Genomic DNA, 11,837 nt, shown 5'->3' on the forward strand with positions numbered 1-11,837 from the left:
ACATTTTTACAGATCAAGGCAAGCCCCGGTGCATCTATGCCTATCTATTTTGGAGTTATTATTTCATGTGTACAACTATTGGTTATTTCTTTATGAATGCATTAAGTCTAGGAGTTGATTGAAACCTTACTTTTATGCACAATCCAACCTTGTTATTAAGGATATCTTTGCCACTTGTTAAATAATTAGTAAGTAACCCATGCTTAACAAAGCATAGTCGCGCTACCTTTACCATTCCTGAGTACCTATGGTACTCAGCAACCTAAGGTAACATTGTCATACATATGTATATCAGAGAAATGACCTGTTTTGGAAGATAGTGGACGGAAGTTTGGATGGAATCAAGAGAGGAGTCTTGAGTTCCGTAGTTCCGTCTACTCGGTTAATTTGATTAAGGACCGATCGTTGTTTTAACCTTTGATCAAGTGATATTACCTGGTTGCTTACTGCTATATGGGAACCAGCAAGCCCGGTAGGTTAGTTGGCTCTCTGATCGGAAATATTTCGTACCCGTGCTTGGCGTGCAGTGGAAGGGCAGGGTGTAGCCTGAAACTCACAGTGGAGATCGCTAGATATGGGATTCCATGTGGGGGTGCGGCCCTAGGTTCGAGTAGTCATATTTCCGATCGTTGGGTACATCTAATCGAAAGGTCGTTATGTGCAACCCGATCAGTTGTGCGTAGCTGGTGGTCGGGTATCTCCTGCAGGATGTAAATCGGTCCGGATCGTCACAATTCTCGGATATGAATGCACTTGATCATCACTTAAGTATCGTAGTGTAACAAAGAGAAGGGAATCGTTGCTTTCGAATAAAGATGTTGTATGACTTAGTTCCATCTGGTTGCTAAAATATTTTTCATCATCTAGACTGATCAGGTAACAAACTCAATCTAAAATAAAAGATAAAACTAAGGTTTCACTTATAGTAAGCTCTTTCTGCAAAATATGAGTCAGCCAGTACACCATAAAGCTATCATACAGTGTGTCAAAAATATTTATATCGGCTAGGCGGGTCAGACTTGCTGAGTACTTCGTACTCAGGGGACTCTTTGTTGTTGTTTTCAGAAACCCAGCAGAGACCCATCGAGGAGGAAGCACCGAAGAACTAGGGTATCTTATGAGTCTCATGATACCCTAGAATAAACTTAGATGTTTAATTACTTACCCTGGACTGTTTTATATTTTAAACTCTTAGCAATGGTTTAACTTGCACTGTTAAGTTTCTTCAATCTATGGTTTGTAATAAATCGTACCTTTGTTATGTATGTAAAAATGTAATGTTTGTTGATGCGATCCCATCGTGGAAGCGATCTTGATGTATGGCTATGGAACATACCGTGGAGGTTTTCAAGGAGTTCTGTGAACAGAACCCTTGACGGACTACCGGACTTACATTGTTTTAAGTGCGTTATGGATAATTGTTGTTCTGACAGCAATTAAGCGTACTTAAGCCAGTTTAAGTTGGGCGGTTCCGCCAGAGAGCCCTCCTCGAACGGCGAGGATCGAGATCATTGACGTCATGATCGGCTTCATCATGATGTCCGGCAACGACGTTAGCTTCCGCTTATTTCTTTCTGCTGTTTGAACTCTGCAACTATGTTTGAATTTCGAACTCAATGTTGTAAGAATCTTGATGCACTTGTTTAATCTGGATGATCTATTGTAATCTCTGGAACCACTCAACTTCGTGTGAGCTATACTTTCTTGGTCCTGTGATAAGTGGTTTATCAGATGAAATCCGACGGACTGCCGAGTTAGCTTGATTAGAGTACATGATTGCGTGTTAGGCGACTTGAATGTGCTTTAGCTAAGTTAATTTGGGCAGTTCCACCACAGATCCCTCCTCGGACGGCGAGGATAGGGATCATTGATGTCATGATCGGCTTCTTCATGATATCATGCAACGATATTTAGCTTCCGCTTATTTATTTCTATCGCTTGAAAACTCCGCAAACTCTGTTGAATTTCTAACTTGATGTTGTAATAAATTGTTGCACTTGTTTAATCTGGATGGACTGCTGTAATCTCTGTAACCACTCGCCTTCGAGCGAGTCTTGCTTTCTCGATCCGGAGTTAAGTGGTTTATCGGATGAAATCCGACGGACGACCAAGTTGACTTGTTTAAAGTACATGGTCGCGTGTTAAGCGACTTAAGTGTGCTTTAGCTATGTTAATTTGGACGGTTCCGTCACACCACCACCCCTGGGTCCCACCCCACTGCCGCGGAGGCACTGCCACCCACCGGGACCGCCCCGCGACGGGTCACGCTGGAGGAGCTCCCCTGGGACCACTCCTTTATCCACGAGCTGCTTGGCAACCCGCGATTCAACGCCATCCCGCGGGGAGCGCCCAGAGGTGGATGACGGTGCTGGTGCCAACCGGCGAGGGGAGGTGGACGGAAAAGAGGCGCAGGGGAGGAACCGGCTTCGAAGGTTGATGCCGTGCCCGCGGGCTGGCACGAGCACGGCAAGGCCATTAAGGCCCGCTGGGCCAGCGTGCCGGCACGAACCGCCTAAGAAGGTAGTGGGCCGTGCCTGGGCCGCTTCTTCGACATGTGGGCTGGCACGACCCGGCACGTTTACTGGCCTAAACATGTCGGGTCAAACCGTGCTCGTGCCAGGTCAAGCTGGGCCACCCATTTGGCCATCTATAGTTCTCCTTTAGTCCTTTAATTTTCTTTGAATCGATCCGTCGGGAACTTAGGATTGGGACGACAAACGACAATGGATGGATCGGTCGATTACGTTACGTCGTTACGTACGTTTTTGACGACTCCAAGGCATCTGGACATCTGGTACTACTACAAACAGAGTGTGGTATGGTAAATGATGCCGTTGTAATTGACATGACAATCCACTGCTCGACTGTAAAGGCCACGATGATGATAACATCCTCGGGTCTTAGATAGGCACTCATGGCGATCGAGTTCAGCTAGGTGCAACTCCGGCTCATGATGAGCGGCGCAGCTTTTTGTGCTCATGCATGGGGAATAAAGCTCTCGGTCGAGCTTGAATCATCATCCAGATATTGAATACGCCACGCACTGAGTTGAACATACCAGAGTACTCGTGCAGTAAGCTTTCTTTATGCAAGAACTCACAAGTTTTTGAACCGCGCACTTGCTAAGCGAAAAACGTGCGTGGTTGCCTTGCCACCTTGGGAGGACCAGAGACAGCAGCACCTTCAATCCAATGCATTGAAGGCCGTTTGGTCGATCGATCGCGAGAGCCAGCAGCCACCGCGCGGCGTCCAGATCGACGGATCGGTCGACACGGCGCGTGCTGGCAGACAGGCTCTCGCGAGCCGCGCCCGCCCCGCCCCCCGGCAACCAACGTGGCCGTGACCACCGTACCAGCCGAGAAAAGTTGCCGGCCGGCCGGCCGGTGCCACACCATCTGCCATGCACGAGAGCGTGGCGTGCGTGACCGCGGCAGTGCAGCGCACAATGCAAGAGGCTCCGCCTCGCGGTCCTGCAGCATGCGAGGCTGGCCATCGCCCGTGACAGTTGACACCGTGACTACCCTTCGCCCGGGGCAGCTGCGACGGAGTGAGTGACCACTGCACCCTCCAGCAGCCGGCCGGCCGGGCCGCGCCGCACGCGGGGAGATGCCATGCCAATTGCCATGCCATGCGTGCGTGCGAGCCGGCCGGGACCTGCCTGTCACCCCATCGCACATCCCAGCTGCCATTGTTGGCAGTCTGATCGATCTGAAGCCTAGCAGCCAGCCAGAGAGTCCCCATCACTCGCACAACGTGGCCCGCCACCTTATTCTCCTGCGCGTGGGGCCCTGCGTGGATGCCTTTTTTGCATGGCACCAAAAAGGTTCCTTGGATCTGCAGGCGGCAGGCCATGTACTCCTGTGCCGCTGCGCATATGAGACACGACGTACGTACTCTACTGCGACGGACGACGCTGTGCGATTGGCAGTTGGTGCTGGGATGGGTACAATACGAGCGCCCATGCAACAAAGGTACAAAAAGGAAACAGCGAGGCAGTGTACGCGGTGCTTAGGGGATGCTGGGCATGGGTGGCCTGTTATGGCAGGCGAATGTCTGTCTTCGCAATGGAGAGAACAAGTTGCTGATGATGCATGGGCTGCTTCATTTTTGAAATGAAGATTTCAAGCCACTATATGTCAATATATGCCATCCATCATGGGAGATGGGAAAAAAAAAAAGGTTGTTCTGTTGTACCGGCTGCATGTGCTTCTTATCCATCTCTAAAGGAGAGGCTAGTTTTTCAGAGCAAAAGAAAGGTTCTTAAGAGTCCGTTCGGTCCATGAACTTATCCTGAGTGATTTTTTTCCAAACAAATGATGAGTAGCCCCACATGCTTCCCGGCTGACAGTGCATTTATTTATTTATTATTTATTTATTTATTTATTTATAACAGCATAACCTTGCTTCGAAATACGCCGCATTGCTATCACCAGAGGCATGAGAACTAGCTTGGGTGTCATAAGAATGTGTTAATAAGGAATATTACCACATGTACAATACAATGAGTAGCACATACACATAAATGCAAGCTTCAGAGGCTAATATAAGTTCAATTCACATTGTGCTAGGTTAGCCTGATCCACAAACCACGGTTGCGGTTCCAGATCATGCATTCCCCTAGATTACTCTTCGCCCTGGCCCCTATCCATCGACTTCCCATCGCTGGCTGGTTCACCAACGAACTCAACTACCGCCGCCGCCTCTGTTGCTCTCGGTCTGTGGCTCTGTGCTTGCAAGGAAACTCCCCGGATAGAGAGAGAGCCCACGAGTCCACGCGGCGTTTCATCATGGACAGACACCGGACAAGCTCGAGACAGCCCGCCGCCTCCATCTCACTGACAGCTCGACTCAGATCCCTCGCCAGTCGCCATCATTGTGCACACAGCTCCCCAACCCTAACAGACGACCACTGCACATCAGCAGCTAGCCCGGACAAATCCAGCGGCGGTCCTTGTTAATTGGCTCCAGGCCGCGGGGCAGAACAAGAGCGCCAGTAGATCGATGGCGGCAGAACTGCATCTCCTTTTTTGTTTCTTCGATCGGAGCTAGAACGCGCTTAATTAGTAGGCGGTAAGATCCCGCTTAGCGCCAGCTAATCGCGCAGCAGTCGCGCGTGTCCTCCTCCTCGGTGCTGCCGCTGTCAGTCCAGCTCAGCCGTCGTCTTCTTCGTCAGGTGGTAGTATCATACCGACATGAGCTTGGCTCTCAAGGATGAACTGGCGCGGTAATTGGAATCAAATTAATCCATTGATTAGTAATTAACAGCAGTGTGCTAATGGAGTACGGAGTACTACTAGAGTAATTAGCTACTCAACACAGGCTTTGCATCTGGCTACCCCAGCTGAATGGTTAGTCCGGGCCTTGGCTATGCATCGATCGACAACAAAAATGCTTTGCTTGATTTGATTTAGTTTGTTTTGGGGGGCTAGCTGAATAGGCGAGGAGCCGAGGATGACGTCAGAAGTGTTCGAACAGCTGCTGCATGTCAGCGGCCTTGTCGTCGCACCGGTGCAGCGCGGCGGGGGGCGGCACCACGGGCGGGGGCGACGACCGCAGCAGCGCCAGGTTGAGGCCCTTGAAGAAGGCGTGCGCCTTCACGTCGGCGGCGCCGCGCTTCGACCCGAGCCGGGTGCGCGGGTCCTTGTCCAGGAGCCGCGCGATCAGGTCGCGCGCCGCGGCGTCGTCGCCGCCGCCGCCGTGGGAGGAGGCGGCGGTGGGGAACTCGAGCGGGCGGCGCACGATGTTGCGGAGCGTGGCCTCGTTGGTCTCCCCCACGAACGGGGTGCGCCCGTAGATGAGCTCGTAGAGGAACACGCCGTAGGCCCACCAGTCCACGGCGGCGCCGTGCCCGCCGCCGCGCGCCACCTCGGGGGCCACGTACTCGTGCGTGCCCACGAAGGAGCTCGACCGCGCGTCCACGGGCTCCGCCACGAACCGCGGCCGGGGCGCGGCGGATGACCGGCGCTTCCACCGCCGCAGCCGGAGGAGCTGCAGCTCCGGGATCGGGAGGCACGTCGGCGCCGGCGCCGGCGCGCCCTCCCCCCTGTCGCCGCTCCTCGCGTCCTCTAGCGCCGGCGACGCCGTGGACTCGAGCGACAGGTCGAAGTCGGTGAGCATGATGTGGCCGTCGCCCCGGATGAGCACGTTCTCCGGCTTGAGGTCGCGGTACACGATGCCCATCATATGCAGGTACTCGAGGGCGAGGAGCACCTCGGCGGCGTAGAACCGCGCGGAGGCGAGCGGGAAGCGGCGGCCCGGCATGCGGTGGCGGAGGGAGTGGAGGTCGCCGCCGGGGCAGAACTCCATGACGATGCACGAGAAATCCGCGCCGGCGTCAAAGTCCGAGAACATGGTGGGGAGGAACGGGTGGTCGAGCCGCCGGAGGACGCGCTTCTCGGCGGCGGCGCGGCCCAGCTTGCCCTTCTTGGCGAGCGCGCGACGGTCCACCACCTTCATGGCGTACGCGCACGCGGGGCCGCCCTCGGCCTGCCCGCCGCCGCCCTCGAGGCGGCAGAGGTAGACGGTGCCGATGTCCCCGGCGCCGACGCGGCGGAGGAGCGTGAAGTCCCGCGGGCCGAGATCCCGGCCCCGGATGGGCGCCCACGCCACGTCGCTCGCCCGGTGCGGGCGCGGCGGGGACGACGACGGCGTCGCGGCCGACGACGAGTCGAGGGAGAACGTGGACGACCGGTCCGCTTGGCTGCTGCTGGCACTGCTGCTGCTGCTGCTCGACGAGCTGACGCTAGACGCCGCGGCGTCGGGGTAGGGCGACGGCATCTGCGGCTCGACGAGCATGGTGCCAGCGGCGGCGTTGTTTGGAGGCTTGGGCGGTGACAACGACGACGACGCGGGCGCGGCGGCTGCGGTGGTGGGCGAGGAGGCCGGAGCGGCCATTATATAGCGCTACCTGCGGTTGCCCCTCGCGTTCGGATCGGTTGATCTCTGGTCTTCTGCTGTGGTTTTTCTAATGGCGCTTTGCGCGTTCGGCGAAGGTGGTTGCGGGTGCAGCGCGGTTTTATAGCCGACGGCCAGCGGCAGAGTGGGGGGGGGGGGGGGGGGGGGGAAGCGAGCGAGCAGCCCGGCCGCTGAAAGCCTGCTGGCTTGCGATGGCTGGTGTCGGGCACGTGGATGTGCCACGTTGCAGGTGACGTACCCACGGTGGCTACACATACGGAGAAGGTTCCCTGTGTGTCTGCCTCTTGTTTTTGTCCTTGCGAGGTTCCTCCTGACCTCATAGAAAAACGTCCCTGGAACAGTAACCGTTACCGCCTCCATGGCATGCTTCACCTGTTATGCCCTGGATCTGGAGAGGGAGGTCCGGCGGGAGAGGAAGAGAGGGAGGAGGCCGGGGAGAAAAGGAGGTATGGTGAGAGAGGGAGGCGGTCGAGGAGAGAGGGAGGCGCGGAGGGGAGCGAAGGAGAGAGGGAGGCGGCAACAGGATGTGGATAAGACAGGAAGAGGAGCGGACGAGGTAAATTGTGTTGGGATAATTTTTCGAGTTCGGGGAAGCTCATCACCGACGATTCCTATTAGGAGCTAGCGGTGATACCACGTCGGTTCCTCTAAAACCGGCTGTGATAGGCCGTGTGCGATGGCTTGGTCTGCAGTAGCGAGGTACTTTATTTTTGTTTTGGAGAACAATGATACAGTGGGACTAAGTCTTAGACAAATTTAAATACGTGATTTTTCATATTTTGACGAGAAAGTTCATATTTTGATGAGAAAGATTTCAAAAGATATGTATCGAGAGATAATTAAAGTTTAAGAAGTTTGACTCGAATCGATGATGTCCAACCCATCACGTTCCTTCCCCCCCCCCCCCCCCCCCCCCTCCCCCTGGGGAGTGACGGAGGGGTAAGCAACACGCGAATGGAGGTAGCTAGCGTACACGTCTCTCGAGCTCGTGCCACCACCCCCTTCACCGTCGCGGTCAAGTAGTCAACGGCGGCTCGGCGATGGAGGAGGAAGATCGGAAGGAGACAGAGAGCACGAGCAGTGTAAGTAAGTCGATGCAGGTGGGCCCGCTTCTTCTGACTTGCCGCTGTTTCGCCAAGATTTCGATGGAGAGAGGCGGTATAGGGTGAGAATGAGATGCATGCATGTAATGTAACTCGATCCAGTCATGTCTGTCAGAATGATGATGATTAGTCGGCTTGCAGCTGAAGCTTAACCCCCTTAATAAATCAATTGGCGGTAGCCTAATCCGCTGTTAGGAAAAGCCCGGACATGCTAATCCGGTCCAGAGTGTGGTCCTTGCTCTTTACTTAAAGCCAAGCAAGGTATGGCGCGGCGGCGGGGTGCCGGCCCGGCCAGCCTCAGCTCGCTGCTCTGGGTTGCCGCGGCTGGGGGATCGGGGATCGGATCATCATTCTGCTGACGCCGAGGGAAATAAAACTGCTTGTCGTACGAGGCCGGAGCTGGCAAAGATGCATGGGCAGACGCCTGTTTTTTTTTCCTTTCCTTTTTTTTCGTTTCCTTTCCTTCAGTGTACGCACACGTATACACCCGTCGTCAACCTCTCGAAGCTTATGGGTTCCATTGGTTTCTTTGCCGATCTTCCTTCAACGGCATCTCGCGTTTTGGATGCTCTTGACCCCTGCTAGCTACGGTCCTATGGAGAACGCAGACGCAGGTTGGTGGATCGAGGTCACGGACCATTTCGACGTACGTTCGATTCTCGCGAGCATCGCCGGGGACAAAAAGTCCACACCAAGGTCGACTGCAAACGAAACGGTGGATCCAAAATCAGGCCCACGACCACCGCACGTCGGCGTACCACTGCACCCCCAAGGAATTCCGGCCACGCCACGCGATCCAGCGATCGGATTCCCCAACAGCGGCGAGCAACAGGCCGCCACAGTCCCGAGATGAGATATATGCCCCCGCGCCCTGCGCCGGGCGATGCGAGATCGAGCCGGCCGGGGACAGGGAGCATCGCTATCGCATCCTCCCCCCGACCCGCGCCCGGGCAGACCCACCCATCCTATCCCATCGTCCCAGTTCAGTTCGTCCCATCCGTGCTCCTGCGCCGCAGCGCGACGCGACGCGAGCGACCCGGCCGCCGGCGGCCGTACTACGCGGCGTGCGCGGGCACCGCGCGCGCGGCCGATCTCGATCGATCGAATCTGGCAAAAGCGCCGCGCCGCACAGTGCCGGGGCGGGGGGAGAATAAAGGCGGCGGCCGCGGGGCGGGAGGGATTTGTGCCCCCCGCCACCGCCACGCGGCGCGGTACGGTGTGGTGCCGGGATCAGCGGCGGCAGCGGGGCAGGGCATCGGTTCCTCCTGTCTGTCCCCGGCCGGCGCTCATGTGCCTGCCTGTGTGTCGATCGTCCGCGCGCGCGGTGCGTGCGTGATCGCGGCCGATTGGGGGGGGGGGGGGGGGGGGGGGGGGGGGGTGCGCGCGTCAACGGCCGCCAGCGCCGCGGAGGGCCAGCCCGGCGACGGCGACGCGACGTTGCGGTACGTCGGAGGTGACGAACAAGGCGCATCCGTCGGAGGGTGCCACATTCCTGGCGGTGCCAGTAGGATAAAAAAATGCGGGGGCATAAAAGGTGCGAACTTGTCGGGAGAGGGAGGAATACATGTGCGAAATTCACCGAAATTTTCTTTGTTAGAGAATTGAAGTCCACCAAATTTCAACCGCATCCGTGAAGCACCGATGACTGACACTGAATGCTCGCTACGAGTGACGAGAGCTTTCGAGAAGATGATGGTGAAATACACCTATGTGGTGCTATGCTTTCGAACTCAAACAAATTACGAGGAAAATGAACTAGCAGGCCCAAAAACTCAAGGACGATGAAGAACTTTTTACAAGTTTGATTTGATAAAAAAAAATACTCTATGGGCAGAAAGCGCGCATATTTCCTTTTACAAAGTGCACGGCTTCGTGAGGTCACTCTCACGCTGCGCTCATATTTTGTTCTGCTGACCGACCAATTACGCGGCATATTCCGCGCTTAGTGCACCTTATCTGAGCTAGTGATTACCTAGTGCGGCATGCATGCATTCGATTCAAATTGCAAGATCTGCTGCTGCGCCAAGTTGCAACCAACAGCCCCCTGCATCCACCACCTTTGCAAATATATTTTGAAATAAAACAAGTTATACATATGCTACATGCATATGCTCCAGAGTGGATGCTGCAATAGCAATACAAATCTCTCTGGATTACATTGAATTTCCAAAGATGAGAGATACCGGTGGCACATAGTGCCAAAGCTAGTTTAATTGGTGGAGTGGATTTGTGATGTCCACGTAGTGTTCTTGGGGGCACGAGAAAAGATACAAAAGAGGAACTAAACAAAAGTGCGATGAAGGCAAAGTGGTCCTCTCTTTTTGTATCTTCTCCACTAGTAGAAATCAAATCAACAAGCGCATGGTGAGGTGACAAGAGCTCGTATTATGGTATCAAATAGTAGCTTTTTCTTCCTGTGTCTAGGGGATCATGTATGTATTATACACACCTCAAGATCGAGAGAGATCACAGCTTGCTCACTTCACCAGCATTTGCAAGGCAGCTAGGTGTGTAGCCCACTGCCCACATGTCACATATAGGGCTCCCTAAACAACTCGAGCATGCAGCCCTACACCATGAGAGGGTGCATTATGTTAACAGCGTCAGTACACCCTCGGCTCCAATCTGTCCGGCTGAATGCCAACCAAAAGTACACCGAAGTAATGGGGAGTTGGCAACTACTTCTTCAGATGATCTCCAAAGTTGCTTCGTGCCAAAGATATGATCTACCCATCTAGTGTGACACGCATGGGCATGGCCTTGATCTGTAGCCTTGAACAACGCTGCGTAGTATACACTACAAATCTTTGTTTACTTCTCGCTTTCCTTTTGTCGTCCCTTTTGATTTGTCCCTTTTGATTGACAGAGCTTTTCAGTAGTTCTAGCTGTCAATCAAATTGCGGTGCATAGTATACGTATATATAAGCTTTACTTGAGGTCCATCTAACTTTCTTTTTTGACTGCTTTCATGGAAAAGGAAACAAATTTGGAATGGTTTTTTGTGTGGGGGGCTAGAAAAGGAAAATGTCCACATGATCCACACACTACTCGAAAGCAGGCGCGGATGAGTCGGTCACTCGGCAAAGGAATCAGAGAACATATATAAGTAATTGCTCTTGGTCCAATTATTTGTGGGCATCGAGGGCCCACGGTTCAGTGGTTCCAGGGGCAAGGAATTATGCACATTTGCTTCTGCCCGGTGGACCACTGTCATGTCCCCCTAATATATACTATTATGTTTGACACTGAAACAGAAGAACTGTTATTCCCCAATTAATGCAATTTTCTTTATCTGCAAGTACATTATATCTATTTCATTAATTATGACAGCAGTACACATACAATTGCGCCCTAGGCAGCATGCTTTCTGGTGTCGTTTCTTGACCTTAACTGCAATGCCTTAGTAGAATTTTTTGCGTATAATAATGAATCTCCGAAGGAAAAAAAACACAAAAATGATCCTCAGTGTAATCATAAGGTTATCATTTACTGATCAAAGTGAAGGAGCCAATCTGAAGGCACAGGAAATGAGGTAAACGAGAAGAGATGCCCTTGATTTCTGAGCAAAACTCCAAGCCGGCCGCAGCCCTGCACCTGATGATGCCTGGAGCTGCATGCACCACTGTCTCCCCCTGCGATCCTGTGATCCTGTCTGCCTCTAGCTAGCTCAATAATCCCCTCCATGGCCAAACTGCCCAGCTAGCTTCTCTGACAAAGCCTCCGAGAGGAGAAAAGATTCCGACAAGCTTCACTGACACAGCTCATAAAGAAGTAGTAACAAGGTGATCAAGCACGCATCACGCAGTAACTTCGAAATGC

General features: G+C 53.7%; 1 protein-coding gene across 1 annotated transcript; it reads right to left on the reverse strand.

Annotated features, from left to right (window-relative positions):
- Positions 1–4,454: 4,454 nt before the first annotated feature.
- LOC117836581 (protein kinase PINOID) lies at positions 4,455–6,981 on the reverse strand. The gene has a single exon (XM_034716039.2). It carries the CDS (start codon positions 6,892–6,894, stop codon positions 5,458–5,460), a length of 1,437 nt encoding a protein of 478 aa, XP_034571930.1. The 5' UTR covers positions 6,895–6,981; the 3' UTR covers positions 4,455–5,457.
- Between the last annotated feature and the right edge of the window lie 4,856 nt (positions 6,982–11,837).

Source organism: Setaria viridis, chromosome 9 (assembly GCF_005286985.2).
Source record: "Setaria viridis chromosome 9, Setaria_viridis_v4.0, whole genome shotgun sequence".
Classification (NCBI taxonomy): Eukaryota; Viridiplantae; Streptophyta; class Magnoliopsida; order Poales; family Poaceae; genus Setaria; species Setaria viridis.